The sequence below is a fragment of the Epargyreus clarus genome, unplaced genomic scaffold (assembly GCF_041222505.1).
Source record: "Epargyreus clarus isolate Ecla_fem2 unplaced genomic scaffold, WU_Ecla_fem_2.2 ptg000021l, whole genome shotgun sequence".
Lineage (NCBI taxonomy): Eukaryota > Metazoa > Arthropoda > Insecta > Lepidoptera > Hesperiidae > Epargyreus > Epargyreus clarus.
This window is the reverse complement of record NW_027332228.1, coordinates 8,803,394-8,816,131: the sequence shown is the minus strand read 5'-3', so window position 1 is coordinate 8,816,131 and position 12,738 is coordinate 8,803,394. Positions and strand designations below refer to the sequence as shown.

The 12,738-nt window shown below is 35.1% G+C and overlaps 1 protein-coding gene across 1 annotated transcript; it reads left to right on the top strand.

Annotated features, from left to right (window-relative positions):
• Positions 1–616: 616 nt before the first annotated feature.
• LOC140750551 (uncharacterized) lies at positions 617–12,573 on the top strand. Its single transcript, XM_073084157.1, has 5 exons — positions 617–1,276; positions 3,472–3,575; positions 7,502–7,573; positions 8,018–8,137; positions 8,351–12,573. The coding sequence occupies exons 1-5, from the start codon at positions 1,057–1,059 to the stop codon at positions 8,798–8,800; spliced, it is 966 nt and encodes a 321-aa protein (XP_072940258.1). The 5' UTR covers positions 617–1,056; the 3' UTR covers positions 8,801–12,573.
• The last annotated feature ends 165 nt before the right edge of the window (positions 12,574–12,738 follow it).

Below are 12,738 nucleotides of genomic sequence, written 5' to 3'. Positions count from 1 at the left end.
TGGTGCGCCACTGATTCAATGTGGGTCACTGCCGCCTACGCGCAATTCGATAAAACTTTGCAAGTATTCGCCACTAGATTACGGCGCATGAACTGAGATTGTACGAAGCGACCCGAATCGCTGTCAAATAGTATTTAATCGGTCTTGATAAACCGTCCCCAATGAACTCGTTTAAACTAATGAAGTAGACCCGAACACAGACCCTTTCAATTTATTTTAATTACGCTAAAGCAAAAAATACCATTGTTTAAGATAGAAATAAGTAATATTTAAATTAAAATATTCAGTTGAGTTGATTTGTTAAGGAACATCTACTCTTTGATAATGTTAAAAGTTTTAATAAGTTTAAAATATTTTAATTTAACCATACTAGCCCGCCTGGATAAAAAGTTTCACTTGTGGCGTCAAGTGAAATGAAGGTCCTATGTAGAGACAGGGTGAAAGTGAGTACTAATTAATAGTGCAAAGTATTGATCAATTGTTTCACCATGGTTCTAAATATAAAATTTCGTGGAGGAAGACAAAGTTCGCGCGCAATACGGGCGCGGGCAGGTAGTGCGGGCGCGGGCACGCGGCGGCGGCGTATCGATTCCGCGGCGCCTTCAGTCGGCGTCCGTCGAGCGCCGCGCTGCGCCGAGCCGCCGGCGAGCGGGCGTCGCCCCTCCCGCGGCCCCCGCCCTTCCGCCGCCCTCCTCGTCCATCGAATCTCGACGTCGCCGGCAAACTCGAACGACCTCTTTTCGCTAACTAACGTCGCTCCCGCGTCCGTTTCCCGCCGCGAAACTGCGTTCGATTTACGCGAACCGTTCTGGGGTTTAGAACTTGGAAGACGTCGGAAAGTCGCTTTAAAGTATTGGGGATTTGTTTAGATCGAGGGTATAGTTAAAAGAGAATAGTGGGATATTATCGGGGAAAGATTGTCATGTATTTGGAGCGGGGGAGGTCGAGGTAGTGTAGAATAGGTAGCGAGGTAGTGCGAGTGCAATGAGAGCGCGTGCGAGTCGTTGCGGGCGAGCGTGGCCGGGCGCGCTGCCGGCTGCGTAGGCGCGGGTGGGCATGGATTGCTGCAAGTACGGGGAGTACCGCGGGGCGGCGCACGCGCAGTACGGCGCCGGCGCGAGCGCGGGCTGGGACGGCTACAGCTACGCGCCGCTGCCCTACCCACCGTACGCGCACGCCTACTACGCGCCGCCCGCGCACGACCCCTACGCGCGATACTATCGCTATGACTACCCTACGCACCACGTGCACCATGCTGACCATGCTATGCCCATGGGTTGGTATTAATCACACGCGTACACTTAGTTAACTGTTGTTGTTTAACATTACACACGTAATAATATATGTTCACTTCCTCTTTAGCAGTAGGAACAAAGGTTGTTCCCTCACAAAAAATATTAGATACTTAATCATTAAAAGTTGGGTGAGCCAGTATATCTAGGAAATAATAAAACTATGAAAGTAAATTAACATTGATAGCATGACACTACCTATTAGTTGTAGATATATCTATATCAATTGCACTGCTACGATCCAACCTGAAACATATATTTAGATAAACTAGGAAAAAGATCATACATTACTCTGACATTTCGAAATCTATTGCATGACCCTCTTTAAATTGTTAAATCTATAAATTAACTTATTCTACTTTAATCATTAACATATCTTCATGTGTAAGTACTTTTTACCACATTGCCTTAGAACATAATGTATAATTGTAATACCTATGTAAAAAATAAACAAAAAGTAAAAAAAAAAACAATCAATTCATTAACTGCTTCAAACTCTGTATTTTGAAAAATATTAAAAAGTCAAATTTCTTGATATTATGCTACGTAACTTTTTAGGCACGAAACTTTTACTTAATAAATAAATAATATATGTAATACAAAAATACTTTATTAAAACTGATGATTAGGTTTCTTATTAAACATGTTATTGTGTTGGAAGCACAAAAGGAATTAGTATTAATTCACAATAAAAGCGCTATTTAATTAAAACATTCCCCACATGATAGAGTTACCTTGTTTGAACTTTACTTAATTGACAGTATCATAATGATAACAATGTTGCATAAACTCAATTACTAAATGAGTGGAAGGACGTGTTACCGTGGAATGCATCAATAATTGTCCCTGCTGTAACTAGCACTAATTCCTTGAACTAATTGAATTACTAACATGGTTGTGCGCTGCCAATGTAGGTGTGTTGCAGTTTAGTTGTTTAAAATATGTAAGCGTCGTCGGCATTTGTTTACCAATACGCGGAGATCGGAATCCGCACGCGTGGCGCGACATTCTGAACAATGAAGAATGAAGTAAGAATTAATGTTTACGTTTGGGCGGATTTCTCGACGTCTACGTCACGTGTCGATGTTGGTGGGGCGGGGAGGGTGGGGTGGCGCGCTACAGGTGGTCCGTGCTCGCGCCGTCGAATTGATCGTCCGCACAGCGCACAGCCACTCACCATATTGACCGGCGTGCTGACGCCCGCGTCGCCTCTCCCTCTTAACTTTATCCTCGCTGCGTCGCCACGCTACGTAAATGAGGACCGAGTTTTCACTTTTACACTTACTTTATTTGCAATATTTCACACATCTTATTATAGTCAGTCTCACTGATCCTATGAAAAATATAAATAATAGAAAGGACTGGTTGAAAATACAAATAGATTCTTCTAAAAATATTTTATCGCTACATTTTTAAGAAGAAAGCATAATGAAACAAAAGATATACAAATATGGTCATTATAAAACTCATTCAAGTGTGGAGAAGTTTAAGCATAAAATTGTTGAAAATGTTCACTCAATTGAGTTTTATTGAACAAAAACTATTTGCATAACACTGCGTATTCGTATTCTGTACCGATCGTTAACAATAATGGATATTAAATTGTCTTCATACAATTCTCTCGGTTGGATATTGTTTTTAAAAAACATCGTATTTATTTTATTCAACCCGATAACTTTATAATTTAATATTTATATAATTTTAAAACTATTTACATTTACAATATGTCTATATAAAGTCCAATTTGCATGTTATCTTATATTTGAAGACGCAAATATAATAAAAGGTATCTATATATAATAATATAATGTTTTAAAATTAGTTTCATAAAAGTATTGTAAATTTACCAAAAATAATATTCTATTATCACGACAGGTAGGTAATTTTAATAAATTTTAGTAATAAGATTATTATTAACCACTAAAATTGTGTATTTTTTTTATTTAAATCATAACAAGTTTGACTCATCTTTGTATAATAATACTGAAGAGCTCCATAGTTAAGGTTGGTAGTATTAGTATAGTCCAATATTTACCTCTCTTTAAATATTGGATAGGAAAACGGGCTTACAAATAGAGTTCCTTCGTACGGAACATCAAAGTAACAATCCTTTAGCCTAAGATTCAAACAAAATTCATGTATATAGCTTAACAAATATTAAATATGAGTTTTTCTCCAGATTATGGCGCTTACGCGTTGAAGGAGGCGCGGTCTCGGAGAGCGTTGGCGCGCCGGGAGCAGCGGCCGCTACCTCCCGCGCAGCATCTGCCTTTGCCGCACACGGTAAGCAACCTTATCTCTTACGTGGATTCAATAAGTTTCGAGCATTGAAGATACACCAAAAATATAATATAATTCGTTTAGATATTAATGTATCATTTTTTTAGTTCATTTTCCATCATATCTAACCACATTGAGTTTACGAATAATGAAAATAAAGATATAAAAAGTTTGTAAATTATCTTCAACACATTTACCACAAAGCGTTTCTTACTTATAATTGTAAATATAAACAATTAATATATAAAACAACTCGTTGAACATTAGATTCATCAAACTCAAATCCACATTTCTGCGTAACATTCAATTTGTGTAGAGCATGGTAATAAATCAACCATATATATCCAAATAAATATGTAAGGATGCATATTCAGGACATTAATCATAAATCTTGTACAAGTTACCCTATCGGTAATACGATATTAGTGTATTATAAAGTACAATATTGAACATTAAACATAATGAATAATCAAATATGTAATTAGTAACATAAATTTGAAATTTAAAAATTAATACAACAAGAACTTAACAGGAATTAATAACATTATCAGTATGTAATAGTGTTAGTTATATCACGTAATGCTAAATGAGTTACTTTTATTGATTTAATATAATCGCTTGGAGCCGTAACCAAATGTAGGTCATTGTCAGAGGACATTCTACAATGACGCGACTCCTTTTTATAATCTGTGTTTATGAACTAGCTTCCCGCGAAAGTTTTTATCAAAACTACTTGATCCCGCCATAATAAAGCTGTAGGGTAACTAATAAGTACCCACAATTATATTTCAAGTCACAGACGTCATGAAGACATAATAATAATAATGAAATATCAAACTGACTTGTTGAATGAGAAATTATTTTATTAACCCCGACGACGGATTTTCGGCCATAATATACAGTAATTTTAGAATGTTTCATCTTCAATTGTTTTTAAATGTGAGCATACATCACTACGTTGCGTTATTTTATGTTTTATTAGCAAAGTCAAAGGTCGGTGTCCGAAGTAATTCATAAGTTATAGTATAAAAAAACATTAAAAACCTGAAAAGATTCTAAAAGCTTGGAATACGTAATTTAAATAATAGTAAAAAAACAAACCATCGACGCTGACGCCTTGAAAACGAATTCAATTGAACGAATACACAACTAAAATACTAACACCTCAAAGCTTTATGAGTAAAAATATATAAGTAGCTATAAATATAACAAATAATATCCGGGTAGACGCTCAACAGACAGTACTCGTTCAGCGTACAAGAAGGAAAGTCAATTGAATACCTCGCTCACGTCGCTACAACTTTGTAAGTAGAGTTGGAAAGAAACTGTTCCGTAGAATATTATGTGGAAACTATTGGATAAGCGTTATCTTTAAAAAACATTTATACGTACTAGATATTTATTTATATTATATAAATAGAATAATAGTAAACGAATTATTAAAAAAATAAAACTAAAAATACATTTATACTAAAGCAATTGTCACCGTTCGAAAGTTGCGAAGTGTAATGAAGAGTTCAACGGTATAATAATTATGGCCAAATTAGATGGTCGGGTATACGGAAGCAGTATCATACGTTTGGAAGTGGTATCATTACGGCGTCAGATTACGAGACAAGTGAGCGGCACAAAGGCGCTAATGAGGGCGGCGGGGGTGCGCGGGGCGAGGGGAGCGGGCGAGGCGGAGGTGGCCCATGAAAGCTGTCAGCGGTTGATTTTTCCGAGTGTCGTGGGCGCGCTGATCGATAAGTCACGTGGTTCGCGCCGAGCTCGCCACTTGCCGCTCAATAGTTAGTTAGCCTCCGCAAATCTCCCGCCACTACACTAATATACTACATGACTGGGCTTTACCTGTTTCAAGGCACTTTCCAAGGCTAGGCCACAAATACCACGAATGAGATGAACTAATCGAAGTACTTTTGCGACTTTCAAGTTATAAAGTTAATATTACCCTCAGTATGAATTTGCAAATATCACACCAATTTGCAAATATACAATACCAATTTACAACAACGTAAACTATTCATGTTTAAATAATTTGTTGACCGTTATTACAAAGTTGTGTCACAACTATTGCAATCTACGGAAGTTGTATAATATTCATTGGCACAAATTAATCGACGAGGCTGCTGACGTACGACGTAGCGCCGTAGCGCAGTGTGCTACATTGTCGTAGAGGGCTACGAAACTTTATACGATACAAGTTATATTACTTAGGGATTGTATTAATGTACTGTTTTTCATACATTAAGTAAATAGTCGTATTTTATGATTATTAATTTGCTTAAAGATATTTTTTGCTTTCGGTTTTAGTTTATAGTATTAATAGTAGCTGTAATCAACTTCTAGTTAGTTAGATAGGTTCAAGAAGTTGAGTAGATTCTAAGATTTACGAAAGAGTTAAAGAATTGGGGGTAAGATGTGATGGATGCAGTACTGCAACGCAGAAGTGCAGAGGGAGTGACGGACATCGATCGCGGCCGCCGCGCGCTGTCGCCCCCACCCCGCTACTAAACGTTATCTCGCATCGTACACTTGTACACAATGTGCTCTGTCATAATACTGGATAGCGGGAACACAAAAATTAGCTGGATACCTTTACAATGCGCAAATGTTACGGAAACAAGGTCTCACGTATTCTGAATCACTTCTAATTTAATATTTCAGTCAGTTATTTACGAGTATAGGTTTAGCAACCCGATGTAATGAAATTAAAATTACTACATTTTTCTACCGACACCTATACGTAATTTGCTGATTAATTTTTATTTAAAAATATATTCCAAAATATGTTTCACATAAAGTAATAAGACCCAGCTTGGCACAAAAAATCTGAATATAATCCTATACGATGGAAAAATCTGAATATATCCTAGTCGATTCATATAAAGATTACAATTATTTTGTGTCCTTCCTAACTCATTATTAATGTTCCGCTGTAAGACTCATGCTTATCAGTAGACAGTTATGGAACTGTTATCAGTATTTATGTTTATTGCAATATGTATATTTCGTAGTAATTACTAAAATGACGTTACTATTACACATTTTGAGGATGAACTAGTAAATTAAACTTCATTACTATGATTTAAACTAGTATGTGTACCTAAAGAACATTAGCAATACACACAGCTAGAATACATAGTACATAGACGTGGGTTATATCACGCTACGTTGATCAGGGTAATATTATCGATTGTTACCGGCAGTTCACACGCCGCGTGAAAATCTATATACTCGTCTGAGTACATGGGGCGTGCAGCGCGCCGTCGCCTGCTCCTCACTTAGAACCCTCTGAATCGATACCCGCTGAAACATACGTTCCCGCCGACGTTCTCTAATCAATGCCACACTACTTAAATGAAATACCCTCCCAGACAACACTATCCCTGTCACTAAGCGAATGAATGGAACACGAAAAGTTTTCGAATGTTATTTTATAGCGCCAATAAATTTTACCGTGATGAATGCGAATAAAGTAGGCTCATGAAATGTATCGTAAAACACTTTGGCGGTATACAAATCTGAATATAATACACCTAATCGATTACGTAAGTGATGGCTATATGTAATTTTGTGAAGGATAAAAAGATATCAAATTATATTTTGATTATTCCTTTTAGAGAAAAGAAGTATTACACTTACGCATACGCGAACATAACCAATATTTAGATAAATTATTATTCAAAAGACAAAATTTACATATTATTATGTAATATCTGTAAAAATAGTTAAGTTAAACGGATTACAGTGTATTCGCAAATTTATGATTTACTTACTATTTTATTTAGCAATTACTTATGTATTAGTAATATGCTATTACAGTAAAGGTCGTAATTGGATCGAGCGCTCGTCATAAATCACAATATTTGTATACTTATTTAATATTTTGAAAACGTTTAATTAATAAATTGTATTTATATTTTCAGCCGCCTCTAGAATGTGGAATGAATGTTCGTGGTTCCGCTTACTGCGAGCCACAAATGTGGCCACATTATCAGGTAATTGTAGACAGCAAAACATTTAATAATGAATATTTGACAATTGGATGAAGTTTGAAAATATTTTTATAATAATTATTATTAGCGTTTATCGTATAGTACTTTGAATTTTATTTCTAGTATATTTTACTAAGCTGACACTTCAGTTCTGGAACAGAGCCATTTCGTGCATACTCTAAGGGCCTAGGGGGCCCGTACCCAAGACATAAGAGGGGCCCCGAAAAGGCAATATTCGGTTACACGACACACTAAGATTTATGTTCCACATTTCATAAATCGAAACGTTGAGCATTCTCTGGTCGGGTTTTAATTATTCCTTAGATTATTTCTGAAGGCCCCTAATATCTTGCGTGCCCAAGGGCCCCAGTATCGGCGGCCCTGGATAGAGCTCATATCCTTCATTTTATCGAAAAAAAAATACAAAAGAACTTTAATGTTTTCCAGATGGGAGTTTTAGGCAATGGCGGCTGGAACGGTGCTAATTCCGTGAACGGGTCGTGGGCATCCAGAGGACCTTGTTCCAGGGAGCCTATGCGTTACACATCTGATTGTCGCCTCATGAAAGTGCGTATATGAATACATATGTTCAATAGATAAGTACTGAATTAAGTATTCATAAGGTGTTTATAGTAAAAAAAAATTAAAAAGTCTATTACCTAAATAATAGTAATATTTAAAATAGACGCAAAAATTAATTAAAGATAATATATATAGCATGGCTTGAATGGCGTAAAATAATTTTATGTTGATTGCAGAAACGTTATTGTGTTATTTCAGGCCCCTCCGCTGAATCATCAAAATCAAGCGTGCGTGCAGGATGCAAGACCGACGCAATACCCTGTTTTCGAGGACTCGTCCTACAGCGCGGAGAACGGAGGTGGAAAACATACTATAAACGATTATCCTACGAGAGTGGTAACACCTTCGGAAACTAACGTGCAGCCAATACGTGAACGCATCTTTGAGCATAGGGAATTGCGTCCAAGCCCACCGGAGGAGAAGCGGCCACCAGTGGTACCGTTACCTGCGTTTCAGCAAGCTTTTGGGTCTACCGAGATTGGGAAGTTTGCCGAAGCATTCAGTCGTGCTGAAGCAGTACACGATGCTGAAGACAACTCCAATGATAACTTCGTTTACGACTCATTCCAAGACTGGGACGGGCCCCCAGATCTGCAGTGGCCCACACAACCCGTTTCACGGGAGATTAAATGCGAAGACAACTATTAACGTTGTCTAGCGCTATTCGGGGCGGATGCGTCTATTAGCTAATTTAGAATATATTTATTTCCACCACCACGTTGCCAAAATGAGTAGCTTGATATCGACGGTAACTCGGTATCATAGAACTAGGATGTGATATCAATTTTTTTAACGTGTTCGAAAACGAATCGGCTGGAGATATAGTGGTGTGACTTTAATTCGTATACATGTTATATAATATTATTATAGTAGAATATTAGTTAGTTTATTCCCTTTAACTAGTTTTAGATAAACCTTGAAAAGTCGAAATATAGTTGTTGACAGTATGGGGATGTGGGAATATTAGGTAGGTACTGCAAAGAATAAATAACAAGATTCAATGTGCCTTTAATCGGAAACCCGGCCGCTACACGCGCGGCGTCCCTAGCCCCTCTCCTAGACGCCAGGAATATATCATGTAATTACAATAGAAATTATAGGGACCAACGTTTAGACAAATATACACGACCCTGTCGCGTACACAAACTGCGCTAAGAACTCAACGGAAACACGAAGAGGATGTTCCGCCAGGGAGTAACGAAATTTATAAGAACCGTAGTCAAATATTGATAATAACAAAATACAGATAAGCGTTCTGTGACTAATGTCGAATGCACTTATGATATTCTATTAGGAAAATTTTAGAAAATTGGAAATTATAAGATAAAATTTGGCGTTATATAAGAAGGTTTTACACTTATCTTTTTATATATAAAATTGGATACCTACTATAAATTTAATGTAGACCTTACTACCTTACTACCTACTATGAAATGTTTACCTTACGTTTTTCCTGATGAATATAATTCATGGCTTGGACATAGTTAATTCGCTGAAATGCCTAAAAGCCTATATACCAATAAGTCTATACCTTTTTCAATATGCCCAGAAGATTCCGATTCCGAAATAAAGCTTATATCATCTTGATTAAAATATTTCCTATATGATAAAAAGGAATAAACTACCATGTTTTATTATGAATCCTACTGAAATACGACTTCTGTATATGCAATTCTATAATTTTGTTTTCCGCATAATAAGTGAACCTTTTCTGAAATTAAGTTTACCTATAATTTTTACTTCCACTTCCTCTGTAGGTATATAAGTTTTGACGGGGCCCCGAAGACGCCGCGCGGCATTTTATACCTAATCTTTGACATCATTCAAGAGAAAAAAAATATCTAATTATATTTAGGTAGTGAAATTTCATAAATTTTTAATGAGATTACTTATGATATGAATAAAATGGCTTGTTGATTAAATAATTAGGGGTCCAATAACATTAATAAACTCTTCGTCGAAACTTTAATTCGATTCTGATCAATACTACAGTGCTTAAATATTTTCCGTTTATACACTTGGCTACAATTTCCAAATTCTCAGAATTTTAGATAGCACCTTTAGATTACTGTGATTGGACCTGTTCAGGCTTCAGAAGCCAAAACGCTATAATTCTTCATGATTAATTAGTATAGCAGATTCAACCAAATTATTAGTAGGTATTTAATTCCTTTTAAGCTATGAAAGTATTGCCACAGTTGTTAGATAATATCGCATCTAATATTCACAACGAATTATTTTGGTCAATCAAAAATGCTTTTAGACAGACATGAAACAAATTAAGTGCGAATAATCCATATTTAACAGAAAAATAAGGAGTGCTTAGTCCTTTGTCAATATAGGAGAATGTTTGATATTACAAGGTGTGTTTAACTTCCAAACAAAACTTCCATGCGTCTTCATTTTTATAGGGATTAATCCTACGAGTGTTAGAACTTTTCATCTTCTTTCGATAAAACCGTTAAATATTGGAGTGCCTTATGTAATTTAAATGATATGAAAATAGGTGAATGAATTTTATTCTAGTATAATTTGATGGAACACCATATAGATAATAGAGTAATTAATCTTCTTTAAAACCAAGTAATTCATTAATTCGTAGATGTGATAAAAAACTTATTTAAAGTTATTTAACATTTACATAATAATATATATGGTGTAATAACATGCATATTATATAATTTTAAAGAATAGTAATGGTGTGCGTTAATCATTGTATTAATACCGAAGAGTGTTAAAAGTAATTTGTTACAAATAAAAATAATAATGAATAGAGTATTATATTAAGGTTGATATTTTGTTTAAGATTTTATTATTTTTTTAATAAGATTCTTATTCATTTTTGTGGTTGATTGCCGAGAATTCATAAGGTAAATCTAGATAATAGTCAAAATTGAAGTTTAGTCAAGTCTTATCACTTTTTCTAAACTCTAATGCAAAGCTAAGTTATGAAAGTTGTCTTATTCAATCTTCTTCCACATTAATAGGTAATAATTACTAGCGCATAAAGCGTGGAACACCTGGGTTATACAGGAAGAGTTCTCGAATGCAATGAAATTTGTGCGACAAAAATAATATTCGCTAAAGTAAACAAATGGTTAGTATGGAGTTCCCGTTTTACCATTTCCTTACTTGCGTTGTTTGAACTTATCTTGTATAAACCGGGGTAAATTATTTATTATATTGTATTTAGAGAGTCTTTATTGATCCGGCTCCAGGAAAGACAAAGTTTCCCGATAAGCGATGCAAATGATGCTTATCAATGACGTTATATATAATTTCAGGAGGAAATGTATAGTTTTATGGTCGATATTCTCTAAAAGTTTTAAAGAGAACTTACTACAGATATGTCAAGGGTTCTACAGCATTACTGTAGAACCGGAGTTAACCTAAAAAACTTATCATAATTTGAGGGATTAAAGATCTTGAGGCAGATGTTCAGTGTGTTGCGACGGCGGTACAAAGGTTACAGCGAACAATCGTCATTTCTAGAGTGGGCTTATATTCAACTGTATATTTAATATGTGATGATATTTGATCTACTTCTGCTTACATTATTTAAAATTATATATAACGCCATTGGTTAAATAAGAGGATGTCATTACTTGAGTCTGATAAGCTGTCTCATAAGCTATATTTGGTTATCATTATATAGAGAAACGTAGTCTGTGCCACATAATGTAATGTATATACAATATACATCTCCCTAGATAATCCTATTGTTATTTATTTTAGTATTAGAATTTATAATTTATACTGTAGAGATGTACAGTGCGTAATTTTAAAATATAATACCTAAGTGTTTCACATATAATAGAGCTTCCCGTTTGACTATCCTACAATTTTGTCTACCATCAGTTAGCTATGTATGAAACCCTTAGAAAATACGCAGTAATATTTTATTTATTAATTGTAATTTGTAATAAGTAATTTTGGTGTATTTTTGACGTCTTAGCTATTATGAAAAAGTATTTCACGAGTCTCATAAGAGTACAAAATATCAGAACATGGTAATTATAACTCGCTGGTTAGGAGTAAACTAAGTAGTTACCATCACCAGACATATTTAACCGTAAATAGGCTTGTTCAATTGAAGTTACATTTGCACGATTATTATTGTGTTACAAATAATTTTATAGTTTCATCCCATAATTTTTCATGCCTACATAATACATCCTTTTTTAATGAAATGTTACATTTTTAAAATTGATATAAATCATAAAAATATGTATCTATCTAGTATTAATAATTATCATTAACTTTGTAAATACCTATTTAATTATTGTTTTGAATGTTCCACTCATATCAATCTAGGGAAATTGTTTTATTTATTAGCAAATTGTAAAACATTGATTCTGGTAACACTGAAATGTTTCGTTTATGAAATCGATGTACGATTTAAATAAACACATTTTACCGAACTGTTTCTTTCCTCTTAAACTGTCCTTACGAGATGTAGAGATTTTAGTCCAAAACGTTTCATATAAACATTATCATATAATAGAACGGAACACTTGTAAAAACAGGTACACATGTACATATACACTAACAAATTACATAGACTTGTCATTTGTACTTTGTCGTAT

Excerpts from the sequence above, each read along its gene's own strand:
- LOC140750551 (XM_073084157.1), top strand. The coding sequence starts at position 1,057 with ATGGATTGCTGCAAGTACGGGGAGTACCGCGGGGCGGCGCACGCGCAG. Across the intron at positions 1,277-3,471 it reads TGACCATGCTATGCCCATGG|ATTATGGCGCTTACGCGTTG; the intron begins GTTGGTATTAAT and ends GTTTTTCTCCAG. Across the intron at positions 8,138-8,350 it reads CTGATTGTCGCCTCATGAAA|GCCCCTCCGCTGAATCATCA; the intron begins GTGCGTATATGA and ends GTGTTATTTCAG.